At 40.4% G+C, this 19041-nt stretch overlaps 1 protein-coding gene across 1 annotated transcript in view; it reads left to right on the top strand.

Annotated features, from left to right (window-relative positions):
- The window catches only part of LOC126236134 (targeting protein for Xklp2 homolog), a 132342-nt gene that overhangs the window by 100443 nt on the left and 12858 nt on the right, over positions 1-19041 (top strand). Inside the window, exons 9-10 of the mRNA XM_049945214.1 lie at positions 13542-13715; positions 13816-14031. Of these exons, the coding sequence (XP_049801171.1) occupies positions 13542-13715; positions 13816-14031 (390 nt within the window). The remainder of the gene's footprint in view (positions 1-13541; positions 13716-13815; positions 14032-19041) is intronic.

Raw genomic sequence — 19041 nt, 5'->3', positions numbered from 1 at the left:
GGCGCTGTGGATTATACGGCAACTACAGCCAGGAATGAATAGACGTTAACACTCATGGCGCCTTCGATCTCCATTTATGCATGTAATGTCAGGACGTAATCTTCCTCTATCTACCATCTTCGATTAACAAAATTTGAATTGATATGTCCTCTGTTGAATCAGTTGTTGAATGTTATCACCATTAAGAGCCCATAAAGGGTAAATGAGTGTTTAATCTTCTATGTTTTAAAAAAAAAAAAAGATGAGTTCAAGAATTGGATTACACTATATGGTGACAAATTCAAAGCAAATTGCACTGTGTGCAACAAAGATTTTGCACTTTGATAGGTGGGAGAATTGTCCTAAAACTACATATGAGCAGTAAGTATATTTTCCATCATTTTTCATACATATTTATTTTATTACGGTGAAAATGCTATACAGCAGAATAATTTTGTGATAAAATAATCAATACAGAACAACCTCCCAAATTCAGAACTGCTCAGAACTTTCTACAACTCTGGGTTAGAAACAGAGATCCCAAAATATCATTTGAATTTGAGACTATGAACAACATAGATATTTCTGTAGACAAGGAGGGTATCAACATATCCCATGCACAGCGTTGTGCGTAGATTGGTTGGTACTAGCTTGTTTACATTTGCTTGTAAGTGACAACATTCTTGCAATATATGATGAGGGGGGGGAAAAAAAAAAAAAAAAAAAAAAAAAAAAAAAAAAAAAAAAAACACAAACAGAAAGTAAGTGAAATCATTCTTGTTTTCTTTTAAAATACTGATCTGTATTCTTTCTGGTTCGCATAAGCTATTCTTATTGCAGCACTCGTTCCTCGCGCCAGTCGTCCTATTATAAAAGAATTATGAACATTTAAAGAGGTCATTTTCATTCTTTTTGCAAGAGACTAGTTTCTTTTCCTCAGTTCTCTGAGAGAGAGAGAGGGAGAGAGAGAGAGAGAGAGACTATAAAAAAAATATTTTTCTTTGTCATTTTTCACGTTGATGCAAGAATGTAAACTAGCAAACAATTGACGTGTGCCACTGCAAGCGAAATATCTCTAACATTTACATTAAGAGATACCATAAAAACTGTTTTAGTTTTGGTATACGAGCAGTTTTCTTTCTCTCTCCAATCCTGTAAACCACCATGACTTTGTGGGTAGATGTAAGGTCCATTTGCTTTAAACCTTTATAATGCTAGAGCCACAGCTGCATTTATCGTCACAAAGCTTTGCGCAATCATACGATACGCGCAAATGTAACCAGCCATTATTGGCTACCATCGTAAATATTAGAGCTTCTCTCCAGCTATCGCCCTGCTGGCGATAACATAGTAGCTTAGCACACTAAATGTGCTGCCTGGACGGATTAGCTTTGCTCACTTTGACTGTTGTTCTCGGACTGTTGTTCTACATTCATCTCGGATAATGCCAGGATAAAATTACGAAGCCGCTAATGTGACCATCGCATTAGCATGCTTTTTAGCAAGCAAAATAAAGGGTGATTCATGAAGATATGCAAATATTTTAATATGTTATTCTACAAGTAAACTAAAGAAAAAAGTTAATAGAAACATAGGTTCACAAGTCCACAAAGGTTTAGTTATGGAGTTAGGTCTAATAAAAGTTTTTGCCTGAAATTTAGCAACTTCGCTAATATGAAGCCATTGCAAAACTTTACGATGTTTAAGTAAAGCACGATTTTCATGTATTTTGTTTTTTTTTTTTGTTTTTTTTTTTTTTTGGTCTGGCGAATCTAATAAAACGTGTTCCAGGCAGGTATTTGCAGTAGTTTTCCGGAACATCCAGAGGAGAAAAGGTAATTATAAAAGTAAATTTGTTTACTTTTCATTAAGAATGTAGAAATGTTTGTCATTGTTGGTAACCTTTAGTAAGTTGTTTGTCGTTTTCTAACCTTTGGGACAACATTTACGTCTTCTCGGTGTGTGACCCCATGACCGGCCCAATTTTTGCCAGCTTCTAGATTTGGTCTCACCTTTTGTGCCTTTACTGTGTGTGTTTAATGTTCATTATTCTATAATTTGACTCCCCTGACTGGATCCATCCACTTTTAGAGGATCCTCTTTCTTCTTTGACTCACTTCAGAATCGCAGGACTGATGACCTCATTGTTTGGTCCCACAACCCTTCTCAATTAATTAATCAATCAGTCAATTTCCTAACCTTGACAAGAGTTAAGTTTTTGTATTGTTCAGTGAAAGAACATAAGAACAACATTGTACTATTTAAGTGAAACCACATAGTAACTGTTGTACTTTGTAGATTATTTATGAAATAGGAATGCGTTTCAAATTTATTTATGGCAAATGTGATGGTAATGCTACGGCTGCAGTTAACGAATATCACGTACGTTATCCAACTCGGGGGGGATTCTGAATGCAAGAACCATTAGCAGAGTATTTCGAATGTTGCGGGAGACAGGTTCTCTACGTAGCGTTCATAATCAGTAAGTGCGTTTGATAGATGAAGATGATGATGATGATGATGAGGATGAGGATATTATGGATGCTGTTCAACGTAGCCCGGGTACCAGCACACGATGTATCTCTCAACGATTAGGCATTTCACAATCTAAGGTATGGTACTGAAGTACCATAATCTGTATCCTTACCACAAACAAAAAGTGTATCATTGACATCTGGGAGATCCTGCTCTTTGCTTGGAGTTGTGCAACTGGTTAAATACTAATCAGCAGATACACAAATACATATTATTTACTGACGAGGCACAGTTTACTCGAGATGGTATAAACAGTTTACATAACGAGCACGTGTGGTCTGAAGAAAACCCACATGCAACAGTGCAACGCAATTTCCAACAGGATTTAGCATAAATGTGTGGTGTGGTATAACCAACACACACTTCATTGGGGCTTCATTTTCCCAGGATGTCTAACTGGCGGGGCATACTTACAATTCCTTCAAGATGAAATGCTTGCTTGAAGATGTACCACTTGCTACGTGTTTGCAAATGTATTTTCAACATGATGGCGTGGCTCCACATTTCACCAACACCGTTACTACACATTTAAATGAACATTTTCCCCAGAAATGAATTGGTCGTTGTGCTACATGTCTGTGGCCACCCAGATTGCCCGATTTAATACCAATGAATTTTTGTTTGTGGGGATGATGAAAGACATAGTTTATGAGGACAAAGTCAATACACATGAGGCATTACTTGCTTGCATTATGAATGCAGTTGACAGAATTAAGAACAAACCTGTGAAACTGAAATGAGAAGCAAAATCTGTTCATACGCATGCAGCTAAAGGCCTTGAACTCAGTGGAGACATTTTTGAACATTTATTGTGAATGTATTGTGAAATTGTATGCATACTGTACAACCTCCTCAACTCTGAGCTTTGTTTTTTCTGGTTTAACATGAATTCACGAGTGGTATGGTATTAATAAAAGCAGATTATCTGACACATTCAAACAGTTTCAGTTAATCTTATTACCATCATTTTTTCAAAATTAGATTCTCTACAACTTCTGTTGAAAACTTTGTGCAATTGTCCGGAATTTAAAGAAAAAAATTGGGCCAAGTAGTTAATAAATTAAAAATTTTATGAAATTATGTCTTTGCTTCTCTGAGTGTTCTGGAAAACTACTGCAGATAAATGTCTGGGACAAGTTTTATTAGATTCACTAGATCAGTAACAACAAAACAATTGGAAATCATGCTTTACTTTAACCTTGTACAGTTTTGCAATGGCTTCATATTAGCGAAGTTGCTAAATTTCAGGCAATATGTTTTATTAGCCATAACTCCATATTAACATTTGCAGACATATTTTTATATGACCTTCTTTCTTTAGTTTTACTTCTAGAATGACATATTAAAATATTTGCATATCTTTGTGAATCACTCTGTATATGCAGCTTTAGCATGCATTGCTTCGTCATGATGGACGCAGGTGCAGTCCCAGCATTCGAATTGCTTTTTCCAATGAGTATGTGTTAAGAGTTCCAATGCCACACTTAACAACTTGCTACGCCTAAAATTATGGCTCAAAACAAGCAGTTAATCGAGTTCTTTCGATTCATCGGGTGCATTTGAACCACAGTATTTGATACCAAGTTATTGAGGTAGGAAAACTGAAATAGGGCAGGGCACGGATCGTTTGATTGAGGTGGAGCTTGGAATATGACGGATCAGCAGCAACCAGAAGCATGTAGTTGGTTCACGTGATACGAGAACTGCGCCTGTAGCAGATGAAACTGGAAACTGCTATGTAAAAATTTATGTTGGGTGGGGGGTGGGGGGGTCGTAAATCTCGTTACATTCATTTATGGACAGTCCAAAATCAAACTTATCAATTCAATTCAGCAGCACTGCACAGACGACATTGTAATTAATTGCACTATGTGATTGTTGGCTTGAGTTCGGGTTTGAGAAGTTGTACTGTACAATAGAAATTTGATGGCATGGTAAAACTTTTAAGACCTTAATAGTAAATGTGTACCCAAATTTAACTTGCCTTCCATGAAATTGAATATACATATGGCAGCTAATGAAAGTTACATTTTTATTTTCTTTTTTAGGTAAGAGACATTTGATGTTAATGATGGCCAAAGAAACAGCTGCTGTGAACTTAAAATTATTTTTAACCAAAAAAATAAAGAAGGAACTAAAACACCCAATTCTGTAGTTTTGAAACAAAAAGAGAGGAAAAAACATTAATGAAGCAGTAGAACAAGTGGCTACTGTATCAAATCACATTTTTAAAAATTCAGTGTTGGATGCCGAAATAATATGGGCAATAAAACATATGACTAATAATTTTTCATACAAGTTGTGTGCGGGTGTCAGTAGTGTTTTTCAGCAAATGTTTCCAGACAGTGACATTGCAAAACAGTTTTCATGTGGACCAACTAAGTGTGCATACTTGTTCAGCTTTGGGGTAACGCCATATTTCATGAATGCACTGTATAATAAAATTAATTATGTATATACTGCATAATAAAATTAATTATGTGGATAGTTTCGCACTGTGCTTTGATGAAGCATTAAATAAATCTTTACAGGCCAAGCAAATGGATTTACACATCTGTTACAGGTAGAGGTAATCAATAAAGTACAAACACAATATCTGCATTCTGCTTTCCTAGGTCACAGTACTGCTGAGGATGCTATGAAAGCATTTTATAATCTAACAAGTAAACCGAACATACAAAAGTTAATTCAGATTTCAGTGGACGGTGCAGCTGTTAATTGGAAACTATTTGGTATGATTCAAGGAAATTTAAATTGAGAACTCATTAAACAGGAGTGTAATTTAGGTAGCTGTGGTCTGTATGTGATGAATAATGCTTTTAAGAAAGAAGTGGCATTTCTAAAAAATTTCAACAAGTAATAAAAATCCCCCCTCCCCCCCCCCTCTCCCATGAACCATGGACCTTGCTGTTGGTGGGGAGGCTTGCGTGCCTCAGCGATACAGATGGCCGTACTGTAGGTGCAACCACAACGGAGGGGTATCTGTTGAGAGGCCAGACAAACATGTGGTTCCTGAAGAGGGGCAGCAGCCTTTTCAGTAGTTGCAGGGGCAACAGTCTGGATGATTGACTGATCTGGCCTTGTAACATTAACCAAAATGGCCTTGCTGTGCTGGTACTGCGAACGGCTGAAAGCAAGGGGAAACTACAGCCGTAATTTTTCCCGAGGACATGCAGCTTTACTGTATGATTAAATGATGATGGGGTCCTCTTGGGTAAAATATTCTGGAGGTAAAATAGTCCCCCATTCGGATCTCCGGGCGGGGACTACTCAAGAGGACGTCGTTATCAGGAGAAAGAAAACTGGCATTCTACGGATCGGAGTGTGGAATGTCAGATCCCTTAATCGGGCAGGTAGGTTAGAAAATTTAAAAAGGCAAATGGATAGGTTAAAGTTAGATATAGTGGGAATTAGTGAAGTTCGGTGGCAGGAGGAACAAGACTTTTGGTCAGATGATTACAGGGTTATAAATACAAAATCAAATAGGGGTAATGCAGGAGTAGGTTTAATAATGAATAAAAAAATAGGAGTGCGGGTTAGCTACTACAAACAGCATAGTGAACGCATTATTGTGACCAAGATGTACACAAAGCCCATGCCTACTACAGTAGTACAAGTTTATATGCCAACTAGCTCTGCAGATGATGAAGAAATTGATGAAATGTATGACGAGATAAAAGAAATTATTCAGGTAGTGAAGGGAGACGAAAATTTAATAGTCATGGGTGACTGGAATTCGTCAGTAGGAAAAGGGAGAGAAGGAAACATAGTAGGTGAATATGGATTGGGGGGAAGAAATGAAAGAGGAAGCTGCCTTGTAGAATTTTGCACAGAGCATAACTTAATCATAGCTAACACTTGGTTCAAGAATCATAAAAGAAGGTTGTATACCTGGAAGCATCCTGCAGATACTAAAAGGTATCAGATAGATTATATAATGGTAAGACAGAGATTTAGGAACCAGGTTTTAAATTGTAAGACATTTCCAGGGGCAGATGTGGATTTTGACCACAATCTATTGGTTATGAACTGCAGATTGAAACTGAAGAAACTGCAAAAAGGTGGGAATTTAAGGAGATGGGACCTGTATAAACTGAAAGTACCAGAGGTTGTAGAGAGTTTCAGGGAGAGCATAAGGGAACAATTGACAGGAATGGGGGAAAGAAATACAGTAGAAGAAGAATGGGTAGCTCTGAGGGATGAAGTAGTGAAGGCAGCAGACGATCAAGTAGGTAAAAAGACGAGGGCTAATAGAAATCCTTGGGTAACAGAAGAAATATTGAATTTAATTGATGAAAGGAGAAAATATAAAAATGCAGTAATGAAGCAGGCAAAAAGGAATACAAACGTCTCAAAAATGAGATCGACAGGAAGTGCAAAATGGCTAAGCAGGGATGGCTAGAGGACAAATGTAAGGATGTAGAGGCTTGTCTCACTAGGGGTAAGATAGATACTGCCTACAGGAAAATTAGAGAGACCTTTGGAGAGAAGAGAACCACTTGTATGAATATCAAGAGCTCAGATGGCAACCCAGTTCTAAGCAAAGAAGGGAAGGCAGAAAGGTGGAAGGAGTATATAGAGGGTTTATACAAGGGCGATGTACTTGAGGACAATATTATGGAAATGGAAGAGGATGTAGATGAAGACGAAATGGGAGATAAGATACTGCGTGAAGAGTTTGACAGAGCACTGAAAGACCTGAGTCAAAACAAGGCCCCGGGAGTAGCCAACATTCCATTAGAACTACTGATGGCTTTGGGAGAGCCAGTCATGACAAAACTCTATCATCTGGTGAGCAAGATGTATGAGACAGGCGAAATACCCTCAGACTTCAAGAAGAATATAATAATTCCAATCCCAAAGAAAGCAGGTGTTGACAGATGTGAAAATTACCGAACTATCAGTTTAATAAGTCACAGCTGCAAAATACTAATGCGAATTCTTTACAGACGAATGGAAAAACCGGTAGAAGCGGACCTCGGGGAAGATCAGTTTGGATTCCGTAGAAATGTTGGAACACGTGAGGCAATACTAACCTTATGACTTATCGTAGAAGAAAGATTAAGAAAAGGCAAACCTACGTTTCTAGCATTTGTAGACTTAGAGAAAGCTTATGACAATGTTAACTGGAATACTCTCTTTCAAATTCTGAAGGTGGCAGGGGTAAAATACAGGGAGCGAAAGGCTATTTACAATTTGTACAGAAAGCAGATGGCAGTTTAAGAGTCGAGGAACATGAAAGGGAAGCAGTGGTTGGGAAGGGAGTAAGACAGGGTTGTAGCCTCTCCCCGATGTTATTCAATCTGTATATTGAGCAAGCAGTAAAGGAAACAAAAGAAAAATTCGGAGTAGGTATTAAAATCCATGGAGAAGAGATAAAAACTTTGAGGTTCGACGATGACATTGTAATTCTGTCAGAGACAGCAAAGGACTTGGAAGAGCAGTTGAACGGAATGGACAGTGTCTTGAAAGGAGGATATAAGATGAACATCAACAAAAGCAAAACGAGGATAATGGAATGTAGTCAAATTAAATCGGGTGATGCTGAGGGAATTAGATTAGGAAATGAGACACTTAAAGTAGTAAAGGAGTTTTGCTATTTAGGGAGTAAAATAACTGATGATGGTCGAAGTAGAGAGGATATAAAATGTAGACTGGCAATGGCAAGGAAATAGTTTCTGAAGAAGAGAAATTTGTTAACGAAGTGAAACATGGACGATTACTAGTTTGGGCCAGAAGAGAATAGAAGCTTTCGAAATGTGGTGCTACAGAAGAATGCTGAAGATAAGGTGGGTAGATCACATAACTAATGAGGAGGTATTGAATAGGATTGGGGAGAAGAGAAGTGTGTGGCACAACTTGACTAGAAGAAGGGATCGGTTGGTAGGACATGTTTTGAGGCATCAAGGGATCACAAATTTAGCATTGGAGGGCAGCGTGGAGGGTAAAAATCGTAGGGGGAGTCCAAGAGATGAATACACCAAGCAGATTCAGAAGGATGTAGGTTGCAGTAGGTACTGGGAGATGAAGCAGCTTGCACAGGATAGAGTAGCATGGAGAGCTGCATCAAACCAGTCTCAGGACTGAAGACCACAACAACAACAACAATAAAATTTCATTTAATTTTTGTAGCTGTAGGTGATCTGAAAATATTCCAGCAGCAGAGAGGACATAAAAGATAGGGCATGATGTGAAACATTTTGTTTTTGTGTGGGGGGAGAAAGCAGTTTAACAAACCAGGTTCAGAATCTTATGAGACATTAGAAAAAGCTACTGAAGATAATTTGATAACTGTGAAACTTAATTTTTCCTTATCTGTTGCCAGAATGTTAACCCCTATTCTTAGAAAAGTATGAAAACAGTAATCCAATGTTACCTCTTTTGCTGAGGATCTCAGAAGGTTTGTTCTTGACCTTTGTATAAATTTTCATATAATAAAAAAAGCATAGATAAACTAACCTCTGCAAACTAAGTATCAGAATTTGATTTGGCAGATAAATCTATCCATACAGAATTTAATAAAATTATTTTATGCTTTTTAGCAAAAAATTAACTTTTTTAGAAAGTCTGTGAAAAAGATAACTTTAATTTAAGATCTGTTACTCATAATTTTTTGATCTCACTAGTTAAAAAATTGCTAGAAAAATCTCCAACTATCTCACTAATGGTTTAAAGTTTATCTTCTTTAGATCCAAGGCAGATAGCATTAAATCACTTTGATTGTTATGCCAAAATGAAATTGGTGTTAAGAAACTTTATGAAAGCTAAAGTTATTAGAGATAATGATTGTGAAGTGCTGCTATAGATTATAACAAAGTGAGCAAGTATTATCTGATATGATCTCTTTCGAGTATGTTCTTGACTCCAGGTTTTTCAAAGCTGCACAGTGTCATAAAAAAGTTATTGATTTTATCTCGTGGTCAAGCAGACGTAGAAAGAGGTTTCTCATCAAATAATTTATAGAAGTGGAAAATATGAAAAGCAAAACATTTATTGCCCAAAGACTAATACCTGACACATAAAACATACTGGAGAATTAGTTAATTGTGAAGTGAGCAGGGAACTTCGTTTATCTGCTGCTAATATCAGGCAAAAAATATACAATGCATATTGAAGAACAGAAAAAATTGAGGCAAGCTGAATGCAAGATTCTAAAAGAAAAGCCGTTGTAAATGAAATAGAAGAATTTAAAACCAAAAAGAGGAGATTATAAGGTGCTGTTAGTGAACTAGAGAAATGTGCTGATGATTTGGGAGATAAAGCTGAAAATGTGGGAGATATGAAATATATTTTCCAATAAAACAGTTTCAGAAGATTAACGAAGGGAAAAAAAGAAGAATTGACAGGAATAAAGTCTAAAATTGAATCCATGCTGAAAGATGTGAAAGTAAATTAGAGTATATAATTATAATTAATATGTATATAGATATTGGTATAGTATCTGTATAAAATATACTTACAAAATACATATTTTAAAGTGGCACAAAGTGACCTTTAATTGGTTTTGCTAAATTAAAAAAAAATATATATTTTAAATTTGCAGCTTCTTTTTTAGTTTTCTCTTTAGAATGTGTGTTTTCACAGGCCCTCAAGTCCAAACTTTTCAGATCAGGAAAAGAGTGGGAACCCTGTTATACAGTATACCCTTAGGCAATGAAGTGCGCCACTTGCTCATAACAAATATTGCGAAACTAACATTGCTGTTTATACACCCATGGAGCACTCTGTGTCTGCTCGCCACATAATGAGCTTATCAATTCAGTTACACACATAACAAGAGACCCATTGACTCTCCATGATACAGTTAAACTAAAAGACTGTGCTCACGCCACCACATGTTGACAAAACTGCAATGCTGCCTTAGTTGAGTCAACTTCCTCATCCACAGATATTGGTTGCAGCCATTGTAGATCTCTCTTCTGTCACCAGCTGAAGTGGCCCAGAGTAATGAGCTACTTCTGTGCAGGGTTGGTTGCAGCAGTGAGTTATGGCAGGGATATAGGCAGAAAGTCAAACATTTTATTGAAATTTCATGCTAATGCACTTGCAGCACTTCGGTGGAGCAGCCAAGCCCTATTTGGCATGTTCTGCACTTGGGAATGCTCTGATACCCAGTGAGCTTGCTCAGCAGTGTGTGCCCCAGTTAAGTGCAGTTTAGCTGCTCATGGAAAGCGCCAGCGACATGGAGGATTGCCAGATTACTTGTGGGGGTGACAGCCTCTAGGACTGCAACTCGCCCTGTGAGTGAAGGTGCGTGGTACCAGGATGCCCTCCGCATAGAAAGGTGAGTGAATGTTCCGCCTCGGTATCGGTTTTTTGGCCGTCAGGGCAGGAGTCTGGCGGCGGCGGCTGCTGCTGCTGCTGTGAGCCTAGAGGTGGCTCACCTGGGAAGGACGGCCTGGTGAGGCGAAGATCTACCCTTTTGACAGTTGCCTACTGTCTCATCCTGGTCCAGTGCTTGGCGTATGCCTCTCATTGTTGTAAGCACCACTGGATTGTGTCTACCTCTGCCAAAATTGGCAGTAATTTATATGGGTTAGAAACTCACTTGTTGTGTCAACACATTGCCTCTAGCCATGTGCAGAATGAAAAATCTGTGGCATGACATAGAAACAGCTTGGCCTGTTCTGCAAGAGTGTCTTCTTTCCACTGCAACAACAGGATTGTGGTGCTCATCTTGCCCAGCTGCAGATTGCATAAGCAGCCTTGTTGCTGTAAATGCGATACTGACGCCTTGATGCTTGCTGGCTGCTTGTAGGTCCTCCAGTTACTGAGGTTGAGCTGCTCTTTTCCACAATAATGCAAAAAAAAAAAAATCTTCTTAATGTGCTTTTCGTGTTTATGTTAAAATGCACGTTAAAATAATACTGTAGGCTATGGTGTAATTCAGAAGTTAATTTTATTTGAAATTATTGTTTTACTTTGAAATCTTAACAAAGTATTTTCATGATTTTACATATTTATTACATGTTTTACCCATTTTATTTTGATAAATACAAGGTGAACCCAGAAAGTAAGTTCCAATGTTTGATAAAGGAAACAAAAACATCACTAAATAAGAAATATTTATCGAAATATTTACGTAGTCACTGGCTACCACCATTGTTAAGGTGTTCATAGTAATAGTGTACCATCAGTTGTATGTCCATTTCATAGGAATAGACTGCTGACATCGGGAGCCACAAAGCTGCCTCTTACTGCATATCAGCATTGTTGCGGAACATTTTCCTGCCAATAATGCTTCATGAAATGGAATAGATAAGACCCTTGGATGACATCGGGGCTATTGGGTGAACCTAACCTAGAGTTTTCTTGTTTGGGAAAGCAAATAAAAGTGTCATTAAAGAATATCTTCATAGTCAGCTCCAAGCATTCACCGTGGGACACAAAGATATTGAGCATCTTTGGTTGGAATTTAAAGATATTGTCCACCACGTGCTAGAGAAATATGTGCCTAGCAAAAATATAGAGGAGGGAAAGGACCTTGGTTCAACAAACATATTAGGAAGTTGCTGAGAAAGCAGAGAATTTTGCACAGTCGTTTTAAACGTAGTCGCTGCCCCGCTGACAAACACAAATTATGCAAAATGAAAGCAGCTTTCAAAAGGTCAATGAGAGATTCTTTTAACGAATTTGAAAGCAATATCTTATCTGCAGATTCTAAAAATAACCCCAAACATTTTTGGTCATGTGTAAAATCTATGAATGCTACAAGTAATTCAATACCTTCTCTTGCTGACAGTATGGGTAATGTAACAGATGATGATAAACAGAAGGCCGAAATTCTAAACCTACCTTTCAAAACCTGTTTATGGTAGAGGACTGCAGCACTATTCCCCCTTTCAATTATCGGACAAACGCAAGGAGGACCGACAAATTGTTTAGTGTATCTGGGATTTTAAAACAGTTAAGATCCTTAAGACGCCGGCAAGGCATCTGTCCCAGACAGTATCCCCATAAGATTTTATGTTGACTATGCTACAAATATAGCACCATTCTTATCCATCGTCCATCAAAGGTCATTGGAACAGCGGAAAATTCCACAGGACTGGAAGAAGGCCCAGGTCATAGCAGTCTATAAAAAGGGTATATGACTTCGGTGCAAACAGTGCCTTCTGCCACGCATTGCTCGGTGGCTAGCGGAGTATATATGTAGATGTATATGAACCCGTGTTTCATCCCCAATAACAACATGGTCAAGAAACTAAAACCTTTCTCTTGGTACCACTGTAGGGAATGTTAGTAGTGTGGTCACATGTTTGGTTTTGTTTTCATCTGTCAGTTGCTTTGCCACCATAAGACAATTTTGTGCAACAGTGACTGAGACATAAGGGGAAATTGATGAGAGAGTTCCGAAATTGTGAAGCACTGGTTCTGTAAAATTGCTTGCCATACTTTCTCCATCGGTTATGGTGTTACCAGGAATGGTCAGCCACTACGGTGTTTGTCATGAATATTGGTTTGTCATGCATTGAATTGCCTGCACCATTTTCTGACCATACTGTTGTTCATAATGTAGTGTCCATACATGTGGCACAATTGGTGATGGATATCTTTTGGAGATTTTCCTGAGCATGCAAAAATCAGATGACTGCACAAACCTTGCAGTTGCCGGGAGACTATATCAGAGCAGCCATTTTCTATTGTGTTTTTATCCTGTGCAGTAACCACTGCTGTCACAAGATTGAAACTGCAGAGCATTATTCCCACATACCTCTTCTTCACTCCTGTGCATTCACATTTCTATCTGGCTACTTTTGCCATCTATGGACGTGATCGGAAATTACTTTCTAGATTCACCTTGTATGAACATATTTTGCATGTTGATGTTACGTAAAAGTCTGAGTTTAAATTAAAATGTTAAGTACAGCAGTTGTTTGCAGTTAGTGAATAATGCATTTTACAGTTTGCAACTAACACAAAAAGCTTAAATGAATATTGTACCAAAACATAACATTTCTCATAGCTGCACTTGCTTTGCGTCATTTCCTCTGCTTGTAGTTAGTACATCGGATTTACTGTTTCAGGTTTTAGAAGAGGAGAAAAGAGCTCGGGAATTCCGTGCAAATCCAATACCCAAATCAGTAAAATGTTCAGTCTCACAATCAGAATTAAAATCTCACCCTCCTACACAACCCGAACCTTTCCATTTGTATACTGAGGAAAGAAGAGCGCAGCATGAAGGAGCACTGAAAGCAAAAGTATCTATCTCCCCCAACTCTTTCTTTGTTAGAAAGCTTTACTTAAATTAGTACAAATACTGTCAGTTGGTGTGTATGCAGAATCTAATTGTTTTTGTAGCTTGAAGAAGACCGTCGAGCAGCAGAAGTGACACGGTTTAAAGCCAGGCCTCCTGTTGTCCTCATGAAAAAACCATTTGAACCAGTGAAACCACACCGTGTGTTCAAAGAAATAACAGCTATATGTCTAAATACTGATATTCGTTCAAAAGAGCGTGAAAGATTTGAAATGAAAATAAAGGAAAAAGAAATGCTTATAGAAGAATGCAGGAGACAAGTAAGTTTGCTATCTGTTTCTACTTGCATTTAAATTGAATTTGCAATATCAGTTGTAGTTGTGTTCTCGTCACATGTTCAGATGTAGCGTGACTGGACTTTTGATCTGTCTCTTCTTGTTTCTATTTGTGTGGTGTGGACTTGGTCTAAAAATGGTTAGTCTTACTTCAAGTAGTTGTAACAAAAATTAGACAAGAATATTACCTTGCCCAGCGTTTTTGGGAATCATCACATTCCAGCTGCAGACTGTAGGGGAATAGTATAAATTTTTGGTTTTGTGCCAGCTTTCTTAGATTGGTTGTCATCAGGTTTGACCTCCATTACTAAATTTCTGTTCCATAGTGTGAGCCATTTGGGGAAGAGCACCTTACCTAGTGTTTCTGACATGTGCCCTCCTAGTTCCTTCCACCTTTTCCTTCACATCGTTGTCTGATGGCTAGGGTGCATAGCCAGCACTGTAGCCAGCCCGTGTGGTGGGGTCTCTATGTATCCTTTTGGTTGAGCTCCCTGAAAACACAGGGTTCACACTTCTGATAACTGAGCTGTGACCACCTCATGTAAGCCTAGGAGTGGTTGCTTGTCGTCCTGGAGCATCTGAACTCCTGGCAGTGGCCACGGTGCCAGACAGCCCTTGCTGTGGCTGGGTGGCGCTCATGGGGAGAGCCCGTGATCGGAGTGAGTGGTATCAGAGCGGACGCTATGCAAATGAAACGCATATGGGTCCAGAACTCTGGCCGTTCTTCTACGGCTGTTTCTCTGCATGGAAATGATTCTTTTAGTGCTGCTTCTTCTGCCCCTTCGGCCTTCCCTTTCATGGCTACCCCCTGGGAGGAGGGTCAGGCTCGTCGGCCAGGGGCGAAACCTTTCCCCCGCTATCTGGTTTGCACCAGGGCTGATGGGGATACTTTCACCAATACCAAACCTTTATTTTTTGTGGAACACATTGAAGACAAGTTTGGTGAAGTGCACTCTCTGAGTAAGATGCGGTCGGGTTCGTTGTTGATCAAAACTGCTTCAGCTGCCCAATCTACAGCCCTTCGTGCCTGTAACCATCTTGGCACAATTCCTGTGTCCATTACTCTCCACCAGTCTCTGAATATGGTTCAAGGTGTGATTTTTCACAGGGACCTCATCCTTCAAACTGATGAGGGACTTTGGGACCATATCGGACGGCGGGGTGTTCACTTTGTTCAGCATGTTCAGAAGGGTCCGAAGGACAATTGCATTGATACTGGTGCCTTTGTCCTGGCCTTTGAAGGGGATAACCCCCCCCCCCCCCCCCCTCAGAAGGTCAAGATTATGGTTTATCGATGTGACCGGAAGCTGTACATCCCACTACCTATGAGATGTTTTAAGTGTTTGCGTTTTGGACACACGTCTCCCCGCTGTTCGCAGGCCCCTCTCTGTGGTGACTGTGGACGTCCACTCCATGAGGGGAGTTCCTGTGTTCCCCCTCCTGTGTGTGTTAATTGTCATGGCAATCATTCTCCACATCCACCAGATTGCCCTGTTTATAAGAAGGAAAAGAAGATACAAGAGTATAAGGCCCTTGATCGTCTAACCTACACTGAGGCTCGTAAGAAGTACGCAAGTCTTCGTCCTGTGTCCATGACGTCTAGCTATGCTTTAGTTACACCTTCACCCCTTCCTCCCCCTTCCTTCCCCTGTGGCTCCCACACCCTTCCCTCCGGGTGCCGCTTCCCCTCCCCAGCCGGAGAAGTGCCCCACTTCTTCGGCATCTACAGGTGAAGGATGCCCCTCCCGGGATACCTCTTTCCGGCACCTTCCAGGCCAAAGGTCTGCTGCCACACGATGACGACAAGAACCACGGTCTGTGGCCCCCCAGGTCGCCCGACCTCTTACCATTCCAGATCTTGCTGCAGCTGGCTCCTTTTTGCCGCACAGCCCTCCTCGATCTCAAACAGAAAAGAAGAAGAAACATAAGTTCCACGACAAGGAGCCTCTAGTGTCGCCAGAGGTCTCATACCCATCTTCATAAACTGATTCTGACATGTTGTTTGTGGATGTTGCCCCCTCCTTGTCTGTGACAGATGGTGACCCAGCGGCATGACTGGCTTTAGCCTATTCACCTCCCATTTGAATCATCGTTCTGTGGTTATCCAATAGAATTGTAATGAATATTACTGTCACCTTCCAGAGTTGAAATCCCTTATTTCATTTTACTCTGCAGCTTGTGTGGTTCTACAGTAATCTCATTTTACTGATGATCACGCACCGACCCTCCATGGATTCCGTGTTTTCTGTCGAAATCAGGTCGGCCCCCAGCGGGCCTCCGGTGGTGTTTGTACACTGGTCCATACAGACGTTGCTAGCATGTGGGTTCCTCTTCAAACTACATTGGAAGCAGTTGCTGTTAGGGTCCACCTGGACTCTGAGGTCACGGTTTGCAATCTTTATCTCCCTCCTGACAGGACTCATACACCTGTTGCCCTAACTGCTCTTCTTCAGCAACTTCCTCCTCCCTTCCTCCTCCTCTGGGATTTTAATGATCATCATCCCTTATGGGGCAATGCATTCCCATCTAGTCGGGGTCTTCTCATAGACCAGTTTCTTGCAGACCACGACTTGTGCCTTCTTAATGATCTCTCCCCTACTCATTTCAGTGCCGGTCATGGTACCTTTTCTGCCATTGATCTTTCTCTTTCTTCTCCCTCCCTCCTCCCTTCATTACACTGGTCACCACACGGCAACCTTTGTGATAGTGATCATTTCCCATTGATACTCTTGCTGCCTTCCCACTCCCCGATGGACAGGTTACCTCAGTCTTTCCAATGAGCTGATTGTCCTCTATACACTGCACAGGTCGTTTTTTCTCTCTTTGTCAGGTTGTATTGATGACATCCTACATGACGTGTCTGATGCGATTGTTCGCTCTGCTAGCCTTGCTATCCTGCGCTCATAGGGACCATTTCGCCGCCGGCAAGTCCCGTGGTGGAGTACGGCAGTTGCCATTGCGATCCGTGATCGCCATCGGGCTTTGAAGGTAATAAGGCTGGCAATGGATGGGTGTTGCAAAGGATAAGGTGTTGCAAACGCCTTCGCGCTAAAGCCCGATACTTAATCAGACAGAGTAAACAGATGTGTTTGGAACGCTTTATTTCTTCCCTTCCTTCTACTGTTCCTATGTCACAGGTATGGGCTACACTTCGCTCTCTCCGAGGTTCCCGTTGGCAGTCTACCCTCCCGGGCCTACACCTGCCGGATGGCCTTTGCATGGACCCGTTGATTCTTGCGGAACATCTTGCGACCCATTTTGCAACAGCATCGGCATCAGCCTCCTATCCGGCTGCTTTCCTTCACCAGAAACAGCAGGCCAAAGCTTCTGCCTTAAGTTTTACCCCTTGTCAGTCAGAATCTTAAAACAAACCCTTTACTGAATGGGACCTTCTTACTGCACTTTCTTCTTCTCATGATACGGTCCCTGGCGCAGACTCCATTCATAACCAACTGCTTCAACATCTCAGTGCTCCACAACGGCAACATCTTCTCCGGGTGTTTAACCGTATGTGGCTCCAGGGTGACTTCCCTTCTCAGTGGAGGGATAGCATCGTGGTTCCTGTCCTTAAGCCTGGTAAGAACCCCCTGTTTGTCGAAAGCTATCGACCTATTGGCCTGACAAACGTTATTTGCAAGTTACCTGACCGGATGGTAGCGTGTTGGCTCAATTGGGCCCTCGAATCTCGGGATATATTGTCCCCTTACCAGTGTGGCTTCCAAGAGGGACAGTCTCCAATCGATCATTTACTTCACTTGGAATCTGCAGTTTGGCAGGCTTTTTCCCAGCGCCGCCATTTGGTTGCAGTATTTTTCGACCTTCGCAAGGCCTATGACACGGCTTGGCGCCATTGCATCTTACTTACCGTATTTACTCGAATCTAAGCCGCACTCGAATCTAAGCCGCACCTGAAAAATGAGACTCGAAATAAAGGGAAAAAAAAGTTTCCTGAATCTAAGCCGCACCTGAAATTTGCGACTCGAAATTCAAGGGGAGAGAAAAGTTTTAGGCCGCACCTCCATATCGAAACAAAGTTGGTCCATTGTAATATGCGACACAATTTAGGTCGAATGAATGACGATACAGCTACAGTAGTTTGGTTCGAGTCGTAAGCTTAGCAGTTAAGCTTTACCAGGTAGCCATTGCTATGCGTCAGGTGCTCCGTCCGTATTTATACGAGTACCCTTCCTTTTTCACGTGCTCCGTCTGGATTGAATCGATTGCTTATTTTGCTTTGATCTGATAAGTGCTGTTTTATTTGTTACAGGTGTTCACATCACTCTAAGCTGAAAATGCATTACTGTACTGTTTCATTCATTGTTTGTTGCATTCTGATAGTGCGTGTTTACGGCCTGTCGCCGCTCGCAGCACGGCTTACTTTTGTGTGCGCTACCGCCGCTTACAATTAAAAGAAGAGAGAGGAATCGTCTCATTAACGAAACAATGGCAAGAGACTGCTATCTGTTGTTACTTACACTGCTGCTTTCTTTGATAATGATCAACAAGAACCAAATAATAGACTGCGTATGATAGAACATGTTCTGAATGAGAGTTAGGCGAAAATTTTTCTCCGTTTGAAAATCTTTGCGGCCGCTTCTTTAGTACATCAAATTCTGCACAGAAATTAGAGTCATCTTAGATTTAAAAATCTAGTCAGTTGCCGTGCTTCATTTCTGACTGTATCACTATTAGGCATAAGAATAATACGAATATAAACATGACACAATACGTATATTCTTCCGCGTTTGCTGTTGTCTCACTCTAGTTTCGTAGTTTATTAGGCAGACAGGATTTAAATGAGATAGCAGCAAACGCAAAAGAATACATGGCAAAATGTTTATATTCGTATTATTCTTATGGTGAAGAGAATACTGCATGTGATTCACATTTCATCAGGTTCCTATTAGCAACCATCTCTTCTCACAGGTAGGAAAAAAATCAAAACGTAGAGTTAGCCATATTGACAAACATCCTAAACAGTCTTGCTAGTCGGAT

Source organism: Schistocerca nitens, chromosome 2 (assembly GCF_023898315.1).
Source record: "Schistocerca nitens isolate TAMUIC-IGC-003100 chromosome 2, iqSchNite1.1, whole genome shotgun sequence".
In the NCBI taxonomy this organism is placed as follows: Eukaryota; Metazoa; Arthropoda; class Insecta; order Orthoptera; family Acrididae; genus Schistocerca; species Schistocerca nitens.
The sequence above is the reverse complement of the archived record's forward strand: the minus strand, read 5'-3'. Positions and strand labels throughout refer to the sequence as shown.